This window comes from Alternaria triticimaculans, assembly GCF_023758025.1.
Source record: "Alternaria triticimaculans strain BMP 0046 chromosome Unknown scaffold_1, whole genome shotgun sequence".
Classification (NCBI taxonomy): domain Eukaryota; kingdom Fungi; phylum Ascomycota; class Dothideomycetes; order Pleosporales; family Pleosporaceae; genus Alternaria; species Alternaria triticimaculans.
In genome coordinates this window covers 1,750,015-1,768,067 of record NW_026055958.1, presented here as the reverse complement: position 1 = coordinate 1,768,067, position 18,053 = coordinate 1,750,015, and the positions used below count along the sequence as shown (strand labels likewise).

At 52.9% G+C, this 18,053-nt stretch overlaps 7 protein-coding genes across 7 annotated transcripts; 3 read left to right on the top strand and 4 right to left on the bottom strand.

Moving 5' to 3' along the window:
- Positions 1-931: 931 nt before the first annotated feature.
- J4E78_000561 (uncharacterized protein) lies at positions 932-2,127 on the top strand (the record flags this gene model as incomplete). The annotated part of the gene is made up of 3 exons (XM_049361223.1): positions 932-1,164; positions 1,216-1,953; positions 2,007-2,127. The coding sequence occupies 3 exons, from the start codon at positions 932-934 to the stop codon at positions 2,125-2,127; spliced, it is 1,092 nt and encodes a 363-aa protein (XP_049226506.1).
- Positions 2,128-4,556: 2,429 nt separating this feature from the next.
- On the top strand, positions 4,557-5,783 carry J4E78_000560 (uncharacterized protein; the record flags this gene model as incomplete). The annotated part of the gene is made up of 1 exon (XM_049361222.1): positions 4,557-5,783. The coding sequence occupies one exon, from the start codon at positions 4,557-4,559 to the stop codon at positions 5,781-5,783; it is 1,227 nt and encodes a 408-aa protein (XP_049226505.1).
- A 440-nt stretch (positions 5,784-6,223) lies between these two features.
- J4E78_000559 (uncharacterized protein) lies at positions 6,224-7,480 on the bottom strand (the record flags this gene model as incomplete). Its single annotated transcript, XM_049361221.1, has 1 exon — positions 6,224-7,480. The coding sequence occupies one exon, from the start codon at positions 7,478-7,480 to the stop codon at positions 6,224-6,226; it is 1,257 nt and encodes a 418-aa protein (XP_049226504.1).
- Positions 7,481-9,412: 1,932 nt separating this feature from the next.
- J4E78_000558 (uncharacterized protein) lies at positions 9,413-10,097 on the bottom strand (the record flags this gene model as incomplete). The annotated part of the gene is made up of 3 exons (XM_049361220.1): positions 9,413-9,492; positions 9,560-9,631; positions 9,680-10,097. The coding sequence occupies 3 exons, from the start codon at positions 10,095-10,097 to the stop codon at positions 9,413-9,415; spliced, it is 570 nt and encodes a 189-aa protein (XP_049226503.1).
- A 740-nt stretch (positions 10,098-10,837) lies between these two features.
- On the top strand, positions 10,838-12,052 carry J4E78_000557 (uncharacterized protein; the record flags this gene model as incomplete). The annotated part of the gene is made up of 1 exon (XM_049361219.1): positions 10,838-12,052. One exon carries the CDS (start codon positions 10,838-10,840, stop codon positions 12,050-12,052), a length of 1,215 nt encoding a protein of 404 aa, XP_049226502.1.
- A 153-nt stretch (positions 12,053-12,205) lies between these two features.
- J4E78_000556 (uncharacterized protein) lies at positions 12,206-13,795 on the bottom strand (the record flags this gene model as incomplete). Its single annotated transcript, XM_049361218.1, has 2 exons — positions 12,206-13,248; positions 13,318-13,795. The coding sequence occupies 2 exons, from the start codon at positions 13,793-13,795 to the stop codon at positions 12,206-12,208; spliced, it is 1,521 nt and encodes a 506-aa protein (XP_049226501.1).
- Positions 13,796-14,548: 753 nt separating this feature from the next.
- Positions 14,549-15,534, bottom strand: J4E78_000555 (uncharacterized protein; the record flags this gene model as incomplete). Its single annotated transcript, XM_049361217.1, has 2 exons — positions 14,549-15,102; positions 15,234-15,534. The coding sequence occupies 2 exons, from the start codon at positions 15,532-15,534 to the stop codon at positions 14,549-14,551; spliced, it is 855 nt and encodes a 284-aa protein (XP_049226500.1).
- Between the last annotated feature and the right edge of the window lie 2,519 nt (positions 15,535-18,053).

Here is an 18,053-nt window from a genome sequence, read left to right as displayed (position 1 = left end):
CCATCGATTGGATGTTCCCCGGTGCGAGGTGAAAGGGAAAGGGTCTGCTGAGGCAGAGTTCCAACGTGCTACAGTGTCGACCTGATGTGTGGGTTCAGAGGCTCTCGAGCCCTGCCAAACCGTGGTGGGTGGAGGCCCCCAGGATGCGGGCACAATGTTCCGCGGAGCGGCGCAGGCCCTGGTTCCGTCATGGTGGCCGCTGGCAAGCCGACTGATCGATGCCTGGAATGGATGCAGCGCCGCCGCGATCCCGCAGCAGACATCGAGCCGTGGGCACCAAACAGCGACGCAGGCTCGGTTGCAGCCAGAATGCATGCAGCCGTCGTGTGCGACTGTTCCCCGTGCACAACCTGAGCCCTGGACTGCTCGTTGCTGTTCGTCTTCCCCGGCGGTTTTCCCAGCGATAAAACGTCCCTCGCCGTAGTCAGCCGCAGAAGTCGCTTCCAGTCCAGCAGGCAGTGCCCTGATGTTGTCCGCTTTTGTAACCAACGGCTCGCGCTTTTTCTCAGCCACGCTTGTGTAGTTCGGGGTCGATTCCAGCCCACTGGGAAGCCGGGTCATGGTCTGATGCGCGCCGCTCTGCACATACATACATAACTTGTGGACCGCCACCTTTCGTCACATCGCCATCGCCAGGTCTCGCCGGCCAGCTTTGACAAACGGTTAAAACTGCCAGTACGCCAGTTTACACTTCTCAGGGTTGTCCTTGGCCGTCGAGTAGATTGCCGCCTACCAAACCTTCGGTGTCCCGACACGTTCCAGTGGCCAGACTCCAGGGATTTTTAGTTGAGCTGCATGCAGGGCTGACTTTCAACGGCGCAACCTCGTCACCGGATCGCATGTGTTCGGGTCCAGGCCAACTCTATTCATAAGTTAGCAGCGCCCCTTTGTTGCATCGCCATTTCGCATACACATCTTTGCGACGCCAACCATGACGACACCAGCAGATACTGGAGCGGTGGACAAGGGCAAGAATGTGGAACGCGGCACCCTGGGCAAATATGTGAAGCGGATGTCCACTGTGTTCAAGAGGGAGAAGTCAAACAAAAGTGTACCGACCCTGGCGCCCGAGTCATCGTCAACTCCTCAAGTCGCGCAGCAACAGCCTGTCGAGAAGGAAGTTGCGCAGCCGGACCAAACCATCCCGGAAGTCGCACCTGCCACGTGAGTTCTATAAAGCCGTGTCGTTGGAAACATGCGTACTAATTCAACAAGACCTATCACTCCCGCCGTGTCAGTGCCATCAACTCCAACTACCAAGGAGATGGACCGCAACGCCATGCAGCAGGAGAGAGCCCGCGCCCTCTTCGCCAAGTATGGCCTCACCCTTGAGTCACACGAGTGGATCGCTGCACCAGCTCCAAAACCCACCGTCCAGCGTGTCGAAAAATCGATCCGTATGCGTGTCCATCGCAGCTGCCACCGCTGCGGAACCCTTTACGGCTCCGACAAGGTGTGCCTGCAATGCGAGCACAAGCGGTGCAAGAAGTGCCCTCGTTTCCCCAAGAAGAAGACGCCGGAAGAGAAGCAAGCCGAGAAAGAGGGCATGGAGCAACCCAAGCGAAAGAGAATGCTCACTATCCGGACTCGTGGCGGGGACGAGTTGGTATATCAACCTGCGAGACAACGCATCAGACGTAACTGTCATGTGTGTGAGAATTTGTTCGTTCCCGCAACGGCGAATGTCTGCAATTCATGCCAGCATGTCCGATGTACGAAATGCCCGCGTGAGCCAGCCAAGCTCAGCAAATGGCCTGATGGCTACCCGGGCGATGCTGAGCCTGACAGCGAGACGGAGGTGGAGAAACAGCTGGAGAAATTCAGACGGACCTGGCGAAAGCCGAGGACTAGGGTGCGCTGGCAGTGTGAGAAGTGCAATGGCCTCTTTCACAATAATTCGCCGCAATGTCCAGGATGTGGGCATGAGAGATGCGACAAGTGTACAAGATCACCGTGAGTATACATCTTGCAGGATTTCATAAATATTCATCGCTAACATATCACAGTGTCAGGAAACCTGAGAAAGGGGAGCATTTCGATTCCCAGGTCGTGGCGGCCGTGGAGGCTAAGCTGCGAGCGATGGATGTTGATGACAATTCGGCTCCATCTGCAGCGGAGGCTACCTGAGAGGCCAACGCTCGAACAGGATAATATACGCCGGTTCCCGATTCTTTCGAGATCTTCTTACCATGTCTTCGCACCAGTGTTATGCTCTACTTGACAGTGATACCAGTGCCGCCTGCACTCGCACGCGTGGACTCACGGCCATACCCCATCCACTGCCGCGCTCGCTATCATCACTGTGCGGCTGGGGGTCTTGTTTCACAATAAGTCAGCATTAACACGTCGTACAGCCCCCACCTTCATGCTTCGCCCCTCTACTGCCCACTGGTTTGGTATGGATTCCACCACAATACCGGCCTCAGAAAGCCACACGTGCTCTAAATTCTCTCGAGACTTCTTCCATCTCTCAGCGTGTACGAATATGATGTGTAAGCCAAACGACGTAGTGTCGTAACTGCACCTCCGTTCATAGCTTGTACAGGTACGTTCCCGAGTAAACTTCTGCAATGCAGTGTAACCTCTGCATGTATATCTGTACCAGCCAACTGACTATCTGCTGGGGTTGGCATGAAGTGGCGTTTCCCAGCGCGTAATTTCGGGCTCTTGTTCTACAGTTGTCCACCACGCTAGGTGGATGTTGTGTCTGTACAACGGGTACAGCGGGTGTCAGGCACATTGTTCGGGATATCTGAGGCTGGTATTCCGGTCGGGAAGGTTTGTTGGTACGTCAGGGACGAGTCACATCTAGACAAAAGGTCAAGGCTTGATCAGCCGTGGCTCTTGGTAAGTACCTAGGTAGTGACCGGTGTGATGCGAGTAATCGTATAGTCCTAGCGCTCTTGTGCCACTTCAGAACTTCACTCTAGAGGTCCTCATGCTCATCTCAGCGCTTACCCGTCACTTTGAACATCTCGACTCCGCCCAACGAAGCCTGCTTACTTGACGTCGCACAGCGAGCACTCAAGCGGGGAAGTGGCACAGACGTCCTAGTCCGCGTGCTGGAACATCACGGCCCTTCAAATCGTCCTTCAGGTCCTTCACACAATGCTAGTCTCGAAACAGCAAATGGTAGTCACTGGATGTTTTGAGGCTCATATAGCCTGTGAATGTATCTGCTAGTCGTGTTGATGGCTTCACAAGGGACGACATCAAGGGAGGTATCCTCGGTCGCTATTGTCGTTCCTGCGGCATAGTTCCGCACACCACAAGCCTTATATGTACGATCTAGTCCCCATCAAGCAATCCCATGGTGATGAGTGCGCCAATAACCACAACTTGTCCTCTGCCTGCATCAGCTGGACCCCACTTCCAACAGGCAGTTTTTTTGCCCGGTTGGAATCATCTTGATAAGGAGCGAAAAGCAGAGTTTATAGATTAATGTGGCGTTCTGAGACCCTAATCCAGGTGATCGGTTATCTGAATCCTTGAAAACGGACTACCAATTGCGGAGATCGCTTAGGTGAACTGGGTGGACGATTACTATTCAGGCAGGAAGTTATGGGGTCTATATTAGGAGACGCATGGTATACTATGGAGTGATATTTGGGCAATGTAAGCTATGTTGTGTCCTAGCGGAATGCACGGCTGTTAGAACAGCCCATCTTAGATGATTCTGGCATAAGCTATACCGAGTGTTACCGTGTAAGCAGCTGTTTCGCTACATCGAGGAGCGAGATTGTGTAACGTTGAAGAGGGGGATGTTCCAACATATTCGAGGCACAGCTCAGCACAAGACTTCAGGTATTCCGGGATTGTTCCGGTGGCATGGCGTTTGCTTGACGTGCTCCATGTTTATTGAACTCTCTCTCTGACGATTACTCACCATCCTCACCTGAGCAGTCTCTGGATGAACACGCTCGTAGGTAGGTATGGGTATCCCAACTGCATCGTAACACATGTCAGCTGCGATGAGGGTTGCACAACGGCTGAGTCGTAGCAGTACGCGATAGGTGCTGGCATAGCCTGCAGGACTGATGCTGATGTCTGCTGCGTCCTTGAAGCGAATGTCTTCGTTCAAAGATGTATGGCTTTGTAGACATGATGTCGGGTTAGTACGTGCTGCGGGAATAAGAAGCGCCAGAGTCTGGAGACGATAGGAGGATAGCCTATTATGACGTGACGTCCAAAAGCTTCCGAAACGCTTTCATTCTACGCGCCGTTTCAGGCGCGTGGCTGTGCACCAAAGACTCACCAAACGAAGACCGACGGCTCACCTGCCACTCTTGGCGCCAAGGCCTAGCTGAGGCTGATACCAGCGCGGTGCGACCGGCTGCCCAATCAAACGGCCCCGGACGCCGAGAGCGCAATTACGGGGTAAGCCGCTCGTGAATGATCGCCAGCGCGTGTTTGCACGAACCTACACGGGGGTTTGCCCTGCTCTCTCTTGAATAATCTCACTCTCCACACTCTCTCCACACTCTCTGACACCTTTCTTCTTGCAATCTTTTTCAACTTTTCAACTACAGTCGCTCCCTTAATCCACTTTACCAACAATGCGTTTCGTATCAGCGCTTGCCGTCGCCGCGGCGACCGTCAGCGGCGCCCTTGCGCAAGACTTCGTCCTGGGCTTCAACTCGGGAGCCTCGGACGACACTGGCAAGGCCAAGACACAGGCGGATTTTGAGAAGGAGTTCACCACAGCGCAGAACCTCGAGGGCGCGCCGGGCGACTTCACCGCCATCCGCCTGTACTCCAACATCCAGTGGCAGACGACCGACACTCCCATCGCCGCCTTCCCTGCTGCCATCAAGACAAACTCCAAGCTCCTTCTCGGCATTTGGGCCTCGGGAACCGACGATATCGACAACGAGCTGAAGGCGTTGAACTCTGCCGTCGAAGAGTACGGCACCAAGCTGACGGATCTCGTAATTGGACTGTCGGTCGGTTCCGAGGATCTCTACCGCGTGTCTGAGCCCGGCATCCGGAACAAGGCCGGTGTCGGTAACAGCGCCGAGAAGATTGTCGAGTTCATCAAGGCCGCGCGCGAGCGTCTCGCCGACACTCCTCTCAAGGATGTCAAGATCACCCACGTCGACACCTGGACTGCTTGGGTCAACGAGTCCAACGCCGCTGTCATCGACGAGATCGACTTCTTGGCCGTCAACGCTTTCCCCTTCTACGAGTCCGAGCTGGACAACAAGATTGACAACGCTGGCAAGCTCTTGAGCAGCGCCATCAGCGCAACCGAGGGTGTTGCTGGAGGCAAGGACGTGTGGGTTACCGAGACCGGTTGGGCATACAGCGGTCCAGACTTTGGTGCTGCCAAGTCGACTGTGGACAACGCCGAGACATACTGGAAGGATGTCGGTTGCGCGCTCTTCGGCAAGAAGAACGTCTTCTGGTACACACTCCGCGACGCCAACCCCGCGAACAAGGTCAAGTTCGCCGTCTCTGACAACCTCTCCACCACCCCGCGCTTCGACATCAGCTGCCCTAAGGAGCAGAAGGAGTTGCCATCGGCGGAGCCCGTTAACAACGGTACTTCATCTGGTGGCTCTTCAAGCGGCAACACCACCACTGGCGGTAACAACAACGACGGCGGTAACAACAGCGACAACGGTAACAATGGCGGAAGTGACGGTGGAAGCGAGAGTGCTCAGCAATCTGGCACCGCCGCCCCTAGCGGTACTGGAGCTGGAGCTGCTACTTCCGTCTCGGTTGTGAACTCGATGGCCATGGGCTTGTCGGTCGTCTTCGCTATTGCTGCCTGGGCCTTGTAAGCGTAGATCAAGCTTCTACACCTAGCTCCCATGCTATATTTCTTTGCGTCAGTGTAAGATAGATGAATGCGTTCACATGGAGTGTCGAGTGGATCACACTCGTACCTAGTTCGAGCGACCGGTTTCGCAACACTAAGGTCTTGTAATATGCCTAGAGAATGAGATGGCTTTGTGTTAGTATTTCGAGTGCCATCTAGGCGAATCATGAAGGTGAAGTGTACATTGATCGAGGAGAGAAAAGAAAGGTGCCACCCACGCACTAGCTCATCGAGACGCGTCATGCCCCACACTCAGCCGTAGCATCGCTCCTGACTCCGCATCCTCCACCAGCTTCTTATTTTGTTGAAATTCACAAACTAATACCAATCAATGATTGTTCAAACAGCCAAGAGGAGCATGTCACCAAGATGGCTCGCAATCTAATCAACCCCAGCAATGATTCATCCCCTCATACCCTGCGTCCGATCCAACGTCTTCGCACTATTCTTCAGAGAACGCTGGCCAAAAGCATTCGACCTACTGCACCCATCAGACTCATCGGAATAGAAAAGCTGAGGGCTGCGGGTCTCGTACTGTTGCATTGAGCCCGCGGTTGGGGCCATGTAGTGGGGAAGACTCGGCCGCGATTGAGCGGGTGGTGGAGTTGTGGGTGGTGTCGTCACGACATGTATCTCGCCTTGTCCTTGAGAAACAAAAGCTGTAGAGACGGGTGTTTTGGGAGCCACAGAAGCCGGTGTCGAGATGGTGGATTGGGCGATTGGACTGGAGTTGTGTTTAGGTGCCGTCTCGGGTGTGGCTGGCGTAGGGCTCTGTGCCTGCATCGCCATGCTAGAGTGTCGAGACTGTGACTTTGGCTCTTTAGATTTCCGGAAGGGACTCATGGAAGAGAACAATGATGCTGCCCGATGTCTAGGAGTGGACGTGGGTGTCTTTGCTGTCGCCTTGGCTGCTCCAAATAACCCTTGAGACTTCGGAGCCAGAGGCTTTCTAGTAGGCGTTGTCGGCGTGAGCTTACGCTTTGTTCGCGACTTTGCGAATCGTTCCTCGTTATTGTCTTTGAGGGAATATGCGGCGTATGCTAATGGTTCAATCCCAGGCTTCTCCTTCGTGTCCATCAACGACCGTTTTTTCTCTTTCGACCTGGTCGTTTTGGCTAATGCCGAGGCATTCTTCGCTCTCTCTTTTTGTTCCCTCTCATCGGTCTCACGGAGCTCCTGGAAATGAATCGCCTGCAGGATCAACATACGAGCCTCAGCGTTAATGCCGTGTTCGAAGACCTCATATACGTACGGCACAAAATCTCCCCACGTCTGTATCTGTCCTGGTAACGGGAAGATCATATTGGCCGTCTGATAGACTCTTCGAAGGTCTCTTGGTATCTGTTTTGCGCCCATGATGGTGGGCAACACACGCAAATGCTTTGCAATCAGCTCTTTGGCTTCGTAGATGAGCTTGCGCATACTGCCATGCAAGGATGCATGGGCACGATTGCTGAGGTTCAGATCGAGAACGCAACTCTCAGGCACTTCGAGCAAGTATCGATCGATGTCAGCATATCGAATCGGAGTTGGGCTCTGCTCAGGCGGCCTGGAGCTGCCAAAAGCTGCTCTAAACAGCGCCTTCGACGGGCTTGCAGCGTGCTTTTCCAAACAAGGCTCATTAGGAACCGATGGTGTGTCGAAGAGTGCCAGATCCATCTTGTATTCCTGATGGTAGGAATAGTCAAGAATACACACATATTCGTGCCCAGGTTCCAAGCAGCCGAACAACCACTCCCACGGCCCAGACACCTGCTGGTTCATGCTGTGTATGATTCTCTTCATCGCTTCTTCAGATGTAGCGTGATCTACAAAGAACCCTGTATTCGCGATCAACTTCCCCCGTGATAGTTTGGCATTGCGGATATAGCTGATTGGTGCAGCGCCAACTATAGGCTCACATGCGGAACTGAGCAGAGGCGTGTGGCGAATGCGACATTTCTCCCAATTCGGCTTCGACGGCAGTACTTCGATACCGCGACCAAAAACGCGAAGCATAGCGCAAAGACTATACGGGTTCACGGTTGCTATTCCGACAAGATCCCTTTGTGTAGATCTGCCGATATCGTAGTGCATGGCCAGGGCTTGCAGCATCTACTACATGTTAGTTGCAAATCCTTAATCAGGATACGTGATAGACGCTCACTCGTGTAGCTCGTCTCTGGTTGCGATAGCGTTTCACCACGAGCAGTTGCGTTATCCACCACACTCGATCGTCGCCATGCATCCACTGGCTCACGAAGCAGTGCCCAACGTGCCGATCGTCTTTAGTAACAACCGTTACTAGCATATTGTTCGCGTCCTCGGGTAAACATTGAGCTCTTAGTCTCACGCGACTCATATGTATTGGTTTGCCTATACCAGAGTCAGCGATACGTCCTTGGTTGCCGACCTACACGCTCCAATAATACCGGAGGACTTACCATACTCGGCCATCATCCCCATTTCAAGATGCGCTCTCCAACTCCACACGCCGTAATCAGAAGAGAAGTTGCCAGCGCATATGTCCAGTTCCTCGTCCGTCACTGCATCTCCGGGGATAATGCGATACACGATGTCTTCGTCGACATCTGGTTCTTCATAGAGGTGGTTAGACTCGCCACGTATACAATAGTCGACGATATCAGTGCTCGCAGGGTCGCGGAGCGCCATCTTCCAGGTGAGCGGTCTCTTCGCGCGGTTGGTGGTAGCTGATCGTGCTTCGCAGCGGTAGTCACGCTATGCCGTCCTTGGAAATTGTTTCGGTTCTGATTTAATGTCCTGGCAAAAGAAGTTGTTCTGGAACGTTGAAATAAGCTCAAAATCTATCGTAGACGACTTTTCGACTGTCAGGTTCGTTCAAGCGAGGGATGCAAACCATGGTAGAGACCGGACTGCGCCCTATCATGCAAAAGGCCGCGCCTACCGCTTCCTCTGAACCCCTTCCGAGTCCAACGCCAAAGTGAACGATCAGTACCGAAAGAGCTGTAGATGGAAGGAGCGTCCTCGCCTAGACCTCTGGCCTGTTGAGCGGGTTGCCAGGTTTGCGATAAAATTTGGATCTCAAGGCGCGCGATAACGTCACGAACTGTATCCAGACAAAGTAGGAGTTGCGCAATCGGTAGTAACCAATGACTTCATTCGACACATCACTGCTAACATTGTACAAGTCTAGTTAAGGTGGACGAGATGTGCAGTACTCAGAACAAGCGGATCAGACACCCTTGCCACGGTCTTCTCATCACGATCGTGTCTTCGTCTTGGGAAACCAATATTCCAGCGCACGCCCGGTTACTCAAGTCTTAACGCTCACGCCATCTCACATCTTCTTAACGGCGTTCATCCTACTCAAGTCAGTGGGTGCACAAATCCCATGCGAACGCAAAACTCTTACCTCGTAGTACTGCCTGTCATCCGCGAAAGATACCCGACGTCTCCTTCTCGTATCCACTGGCTGCTGCCTTTCGTCATACGGGAGGTATTCGTCGCCACGCCACACTCCAGTATTATGTAGTCGATATCTGTCGTCGCGGTCCGGCTGCCTGACCTCTTGCAGTGGTCGCCTTGTATCGTGAGGCAAAGACTGTGGCTCGAATCGGGATGGCCTCCGATCTAGCAACTCCTCTCTTTCTTCAGATCGCGACTGCCTGTGATCTCGTAACTCCTCTCTTTCCTCATAGCGCGGCCGCTGCCTGTGGGACTCATCGAGATCTGCGATCTTCCTTCGGTCAGCCAGTTCGACCATTCTCTCTGCCTCACGCGCTGGTATCGGGAGAATAGATCCCCACTCGCCCGCTGCGTCGCAGAAGTTGATGATCTCCAGTCTCTCCGCTGGGTTATGTTAGCCAGCATGTTTGTTACACGTACCGACCTACTCACCATCGGTCATGTCCCTCGGTCGCTCCATCTCGCTTCCTCGCCTTGTTGGCTGCGCCGATTGGTCCGGATTCATCTGCATGAACCGCACAGGATATTTTGGCTGCTTCTTCATCCGTGAGACAATGCTCTGATATGTCGCGAGGTAGTCATCTCTCCGAGCACCTGAGATCTTGGCTAGTTCGTATTCGTTGTGGAAGGGCGAGAGGAAGTTAACGAGCCAGATGATGTCGGCATCTCGACCGGGATAGTACTCGAGGCTTTCAATCAACCGCTTGGTGAGTCGCAGGGCGAACAAGCCGATGACGAGGAAGTCTGGAGCAGGCGGTGGTGGAGAAGGGCGAGGTGGTAGTCGCGGCGGTGCGGATGGGCCGCGCACTATATCGGGAAGGGGCGAGAGGGCGGATCTGTGTTGCTGCATGTTGATGGTGTGTCGATGGAGGACGATAGTCTGGCAGTGAAGGTAGCAGTCTAGACTCAGCACATTTGGTCGCGTGCTTGGCGGTAAACGGAAGTCGCGATTCGATGGCGCGGTGACGAGTGTGAAAACAAGCGAGTCCAATTTCTCCCCAAAATGACCAAGTTACCGTACCTGCACCTGCAGTGCGTTCTCTGGAGTCTTGAGTGTTATTCGTTGCTTTAATGAGCTTACCCAACGCATGTGATCAATCCCCCTACAAACTGGCGTAGACAAGACAGCGACCGAAGATTTGAGACTCAAGCCTGGCCCCAGCCAGTTTATTGATAGTCAGCGCATGATATCCGATCATCTTACACGACACACGAGTTGGCTCTTGGGCTCGATCGTCGATTCTGTACACATTGTCGTGTGCTGGTGGCAGTCATGTTCCTGGGCAGACCATAGTGCAGAGAATGACCAATCTTACTCAGACGTGTCTGCCCAAGCGAATATCATGTGATAATGTCGCGACACCACGTTTTGATGCTTCGCAACACGCTGGTGAAGATTATATGCACGATGACGTCACGCGTGGGTTAGCGTGTATGAGTCGAAATGACCATTGGACGGCGAACGGTGACACCTGCGTACCTTTCCCGATAAATATCACTAAAGTTGTACTGGCATTCACGATGCAGTTACCTATCAACAAAGAGAATAATTCAAAGATAAAGATCGACCGTCTACGATTAAGCCGAATCATGGATTACCCGTTTATTCCAGGAACTTCAGCAATTCCGTCCAAGGTTCTGGAGCCTATTTCAACTGCAGGGCCTCTACCCGAAGAGCTCTTGTCGCCGAAGCCACCTCTTGTAGACTCAAAGTCCATATTCGCGTTCTGGCATTCTGGCATCCGAACGATCCCACCTGTCCTACTACGCAACGTCCTTGCTTGGTACCGCCGCTTCTCACCACTAGGCTGGACTATCTATGTCCTTGACAACGTGCCAAATTCTGCACTGAATGTAGGCAACTACATCGACACCAAGTCCTCCTCGATTGTACCGGCGGCATTCACAAACGGTACCCTGGACGGACAGTATGCCGCACAACACACCTCAGATCTCATCCGCTATCCGCTTCTGTTGGAGTACGGTGGTGTGTATCTCGACGTTGGCATCCTTCAATTCGGCGACCTTAATCGCCTCTGGGCCGAACACATCACCAACCCAGATTCGCCTTACGACTTCGCCGGCTTCACACTGGGAGCAGATGAGCCGCAGATTGTAAATTTCTCGCTCATGTGTCGAGCGAACAACCCGCTTGTGCGACGCGCACATTATATCTTGCTCCAGGTCTGGGAAGGCAAGACCAACACAATTGGCACGCATGCGCATCCACTGGTGTCCCACGTCCCTCTTATGCGTGTGCCACAAGAGGTTGTTGTAGAAGAAGAAGGACAGGAGAAGATGGTGATCAACGACGAAGCCATGACCGACTACGCGATTCAGATCCAATGCATGGGATCGGCGCAAGGCTGGGTGGATGAAGAAGATGGATGGGACGGGCCAAAGTATGTCAGAGAGAAGTGCTGGCTGCTCAGCATGATGGACGGGGCATTCGCACACGAGCAGATGACTGGATGGAGTGGTCAGAGGCAATTTGATCTTCTGAGCCTTCGATTACCCAAGGACAGTGAGATTGAGACAGACGATCAAGCACTTGCGAGGCGTATTGTAGAGAAAGTAGTGGCGGATAGCTGGTGTTTGAAGCTTGGGCACGGATTCTCGGCGAAGCTGTTCGGAGGCGACACTCTCGGTATGCTGTGGAGAAAACATCGTGGCAGCGACTGTGCCAATAGGACGTATGCGGGCTGGCTGAGGTGGGCAGAAGTGGGCTATTGTCGCGACAGCGATGTGGTACCTATGAAGGTTCCCGTGTATGAGCCGACTAGGAAAGCGAAACTTTTGCCATGAAAGGACGAAAGGCATGGAAAGAAAAGGGCGACTTGGGCGAACAATGGACTGCTCGAGATAGCGCCCAGAAATTTAGTGTAGAACTATGTCATTACACGACCGAAGCGGATCTGCCCGCCTCCCCTTTTCTCACGCCGACGGCCACGCCCACGCTCAATGCCATCCCCTCCCTTCAGGCTTTCGGAAACTTGCGTATCGACTCGCAGACATCTCATGCACAGGTGTAACTTCATGCGCCATCATCTCTGACGGCTGCCGCGATACTGGTTCAATTGTTTGCCCATCGATCTCGCTGACAGCAGGGTTCTTGGCTCGGCGGTTCCGCCTGAACAGTAGGAAGCCCATGGCTCCAAGCAGGGCCAGCCCAGCAACACCTCCCACAACACCACCTGCGATCGCACCTTTATTGGTCGATTTATTTTTTGCTATCGGAGTCGGGCTCACGGGCGTGATGTTGGTAGGTGTGCAGATTGTGGTAGGGTTTGGCGACACGTTTTCCGCATTGGCTGCGACAGCTGGCGCAAGTTGGAACTCGCTTTTCGCGTAATCTACTAAAAGATAGTTGAAGGTCAAGAAGAGCCCTCCCAGGATACTGTCAACATCGCCTGGATCATCTTGTCGCGTATCCGACACGAAGGCTTCGAGTGTGCTGTCGTTGGTGATGGCATACCGGCCGTACTCGTCAGATCCGCGTAGTGGCGCGAACAATTCCTTGTTAGGTATCCTGGACTGATAGCCGCCTGCCAATGTTACAATGAGATCGCCGCCGGGACGATTCGAGACGTTGTAATGCATCTTTCCCGGATATACGGTCTCATTCTGGTGCGTGGAGTTTCCAAAGGCCTGCGCAATTGCTGGAGGAAAGACGAAGCGCTGCGTCGATGGCTCAATGCAAGCAATCAGTCCATCGCTTCCGTCTGGTATGAGCGGTATATCCTGATACGTTAGGTTTGTGACCGTTACCTGTAGAGGGCAGGCCCGCTCGAGGTTCCATTCGCCGATCGGGAAAGTGGTAAAGTTGGATGCAGGGTCAACCCGCGCGCGATCATATCCTCCCACAACGAGCAGACCGTCATGTGGATCGATACCCCTGCTACCACTCCAAAGACCGAATACCTGAGATGGCGCGACACCACCAGCGACTGCAGCGCGGAGGAAGGAGGAGTTGGTTCCGAGAGGTAGACCAGATTGCACACCTGCTATCAGTCAGCTTCTTTCATAGCTCGACAGCCCGCATTGAACGAGACGTATTGTGGGATTCTCACCTCCCCAGACTTCACTATCCATGACCAATGGAAAGCCGTCGACATCGCCATTCTCCTGAAACGCGACATCATCGTTGAAGTAGACGTATGCACCGGTACTGTCTTCAGCGTCGACTTGGCTGCCATTCCATTGGCTCTTAATCGAAACCGCATACGATGTCGACTTTGGCGCATCGAAAGCACCACCTAGACCACCAATGCAGCTGTCGTTGGTCGCAGATCCACAGTTGATCACATTGTTGATCCGCGTGTTGTTGAGCGTAGTCGACGGTCGGAAAGCAAAGATCTGGTGCGGAGTCCCAATACCAAGTTCAATTCCACGCGCGACGCCGAGGCCGTCCTGTGTGACGGTGATGTTGGACCAGGTGAGTGTCAGAGGCGGGATGTCGCATTGCGCTGCTATCAGGCGAGGCTGGGTGAAGATGAGGGCAGCAAGGCTGAGAGTGAAGCTATATTCTATGCGCCATGATGGAGCCATGGCATTGAAGCGGGCTGAAGCATGTGCAGGAGAATTGGCTCGTCCCACAGGAGCATCAAGGTCAAGTCGGTGAGCAGAGAAGAGGAGGTAAGCAGACAAAGGAACCAGCGTGCGCAACGTAAGCCGGGCGCAGGTTGTACTCCTCGAAACCAGCGCCCAAAGAGATTTCTCGTACTATCATGCATCGTGATAGCAGCAGTTTTTCTGATTGGAGTTACATTCTAGTGGCGCAACCTATTGGGCGTGGGTAGCTGCATTGTCAGCTTGAAACGTCGGTCAATGTGCCTGCTTGCATGCCGATCACATCTATCATACCTGGGATCTCGAGTGCTAGTCGATATGCGTCGAAACCTGGATTTTCTGTTGTTGGGTGTGTGCACCGCTTTTGGACGAGGCGGAGGGTGCATGAAACCACCCCGCTTTGTGCTTCTACATCATACATAACGATCACTGGTCTACTACAAATGGGCCACCCGAATGAATATTGAGATCCCTAGGTGCGTTAAACCGGTAGGCGGTGCCTACTGCGTTCAGCATATCCTTCGAGCATCGAACACACAAGGCTGTATCTGTCAAGCAATATTATCGTGCAGCGGCATATTTCTGATCATATGTACCAGCCGCGTTATTACAAAATAGACGTAACTTGAGTTGATGGACTGGCAATGACCAAAAGGCTGACAATATTCGTTTGACAGCTTTGTTTGTTCCAGTTGATACACCAGAACCCTATAGAGCCTGCATGGGCTGCTTCTATAGTCTGCTCGATCGTCCTCGGAGGGACCGATGAGCGTCAGTGGGTGGCTCCATACCCGAAAGATACTGGTGATGCGGAGGTGGAGGAGGAGGTGGTGGTGGTGGCGGTGGAGGTAGCGGAAGCAGTTGCGCATAGGGAAGCTGCGGAGGAGGAGGTGGTGGCGGCGGTGGGTAACTGGATATCTCGTGGATAGCCTTCTGCAACCTTACAAGAGCCTTCTTCTCCCCTTCTCCATACATGACAGGTAACTGGACGTCGAACATTCCAAACAGACAATAAGCTGCGTCTTCTTCGCGTTTGGTTTGACGGCCTTTTGTCCAGGACATTCGCTCGCTAACGCTGTATGAGAGGAAAGACCTTTTCTTCCAAAAGATCTCGATGGGTATACCGGTAGCAAGATTGATCTGATGTGAAAGAGATCCTTTGTTACCGAGCACGTTCCCATCAGCAGAAAAGAAGTCGACAGATATGGGGGCGAGCAACTCCTGCAAAGTCCAGCCGCGAGTGAACCATCTACTCTTATGGAAATCAGACTTCCAGTGTTGGTTGGCTAGTCCGTTTCGTGTTGACCATACATCAGCCAAATATGCGTAACAAATACTAAACGACACAATGCTCATTAGTCTCGTGCTGGGACGATACATAGTTGGGGAAAATGGCAGCTTGGTACTTACTGTGCACCTCGATACCATCGAAACATTGAGGTTATAGCCTCTGACAGCTCTGCGCTGCTCGCCTTGTCGATGCAGCAAGAATCCACCCAGAAGTGATCCAGACCATCAAGCGACGCCTGCTTGCCGCAAAAATGCAGCTTCTTATACCCAATTTTCAACGTCGCTTTGCCTTCAACCAGGTCCTTGTACGTGACTTCCTCGCTGTCAGCGCCCCAGGTGTGCGAGAGGATCGCGTATGGGGGTATATCTTTCTTAAAGTATTCGACAAGGCTGAATGTGTCATCAGGCTCTATGCGCAAGAGCCGCATGGTTGGCTTGAGTGGGAAGGTTGGAGAATTGACACTTCGTAAATATGAGAGTACCTACCTGGGTAGATATCTTCAAGTTCAGTTTTCAGTGCGCGACAGAGTTCCGAAGGCTACAGGCTGTACACACGGCGCGGCTGTGTTCAAGATCGCGCATATGCATGATTGCGCCACCACAAACAGACGGAAGCAGGTTGCCTTCCATCATTGCTCCGCCGGCGATGCATCAACGAGATAGTAGCTGGTGCTGAATTTCGATCGAGAGATTAACATTGGCTTCTTGTTTGTATGTGAATGAAACTACCGATGGATCGTTTTGTATGATCGGGATGCTGAATTCCAGATAACCTGGGGGGCGTTTCTGGGTGATACTGGTGCAGGTGGTGATGAGATGAGCCCGTGCCACCGCGGAGAATCCTTGCCCGATCCACGTCAACACCAAACCTCGATCTACCTACATAGGTATCGGCAGGCACAATAAGAATCCCGCCTATGTGCAACACTGAGTTGCTACTCAATCACCTACCAATCCCGCCCGCTGAACAGGCTCATGATCTTGGCATTCTGGAAAGTAAGATGCAACCAAGTTGAAGAGATCAGATGACGTCATCGTAGGTGCTTCGCCAATTCACAACGCATCCATGGATGGATTTCGTTCATCTTCATTGCATCCAAGCAAGCGATGACTATTAACAGCGCTCAAAGCTCGATCGAATCTGGACTCCGAGACCCGCTTCCCCATCTATACTCGTGCTGAAGCTCAGAAGGCGAAACGTTACAAGTCATTTGCGCAGGTCTGCGTCCTGACAAGGCCCGATCGGGCTTGAAACCATCATCCCAATGGCATCGCGAAGTCAAAACTTCAAACTCGTATGCGATGGACATAAGTGCGAAGTATGCGACAAGCTTTCTGAAACTCTTGACCAGCTGCGAGCAGGTGCTGGGAGTCAATGTCCTTTATCTCTTGTGCGACTGGCTTGTGTAGAGTGGGCTCTAGCACGATTAGGTCGAGATGTCCCCGGGTGCAATATTCGATACAGCGGGCTATTTCAATTGATGGTTTTTGGAGACTCGGTGGCGCTCTACGTGGAACTTTTCGATCTCCGCGGTACGTGAATTGACAGCTGTTAGAGGGTCTCACTAACTTCCCCAGCGACCTCCCCGGCATCGGGAAGATTGATGCCAAGCTCGACTGGTCCAGACAGCACATTCTCAGCTATTAGAAGTTGGCTGGATGACTGCTTAAAGAGCCACGGTGGTTGCGCTAAACCAATTTCTAGCGCCCACCTCAGCGGTCAGACAGGCGCAAGATTCCTAAAGATTGAGGACTATCGGCTGCTCCTTGTACAAGATACAAGCCCCGCGCAATATATTTGTCTGAGCCACTGCTGGGGAGGGGGCGAGGGTATACTCCGGACAACAGTCTCTAGCTTCATGGATCACTCGAATGGAGGCATTCCCATGGGTAGCCTACCGGCAACCTTCCGAGACGCCGTTACTATCTGCCGACTCCTCAAGGTTTCTTACTTATGGATCGACAGCCTGTGTATTGTTCAAGATAGCGACGAAGACTGGCGTAGTCAGTCTGCGACTATGGCCGACATTTATGCGAACGCGTTCCTCACGGTTGCCGCATCAGATTCCGAGAACGCTACAAAGGGTTTCTTTCGCACTGCTGATCCCGACTTCCTGGGTGAGCCACTTCCAGGCCACTCAGGAGTGTACGTACGGATGTTGAACGAATTGAACATTACGTGGCCGCTTTTAAAACGAGCATGGGTGTTCCAAGAGCTTGTCTTGTCTCCTCGCGTCGTACATTTTGGTCCCAACGAGGTTATATGGCAATGTCGACATGCAGTCAAGTCCCAAGGTCGTAAGCTAGAGCAGGTTCTATCACCATCGATCAGCGATCTGATTATGATAAGTTGCACGACAGAGGACCTTCAATCTAAAGATCCGAATCTTACAGCGGTATGGTATGAGATGGTAAGGTTGTATAGTCAACGGAGACTTACCTATAGTAAAGATCGTTTGCCAGCAATCGCCGCAATTGCCAGAACAATGCAGTCACTACGACCAGGCGATGAGTACATTGCTGGGATCTGGCGATCGACTCTTTGTTTTGACATGCTATGGCGCACTCGTTTGTTGCCAGCTGAATGGAAATGGACCGAGGATCTGCTGGCGGCAGTCAAAAGGCGTATGGCTGGAGGCATACCTACTTGGTCTTGGGCATCCACAAGTGCAGGGGTAGAATGGTTGGCAGCGGACACGGTTCTTTCCAATGTTGAGATCCTCCAGGTCGACTACAGAGTGCATGGGCCGACCGTCTCTGGTGAAATTACTGAAGCTGCGATCACTATACGCTGCCCTTTGATCAATCTTTGGGACATCAGATACCACTGGGATGTGCCAATCTCGCTCGAGGAGGCGACTCATGAAGGCCTTTCGGCGGGATCAAGTGAATTGACACATGGCGACCCCCAGTGGGACGACGTGGAGCTGATTCACTATCATGACAT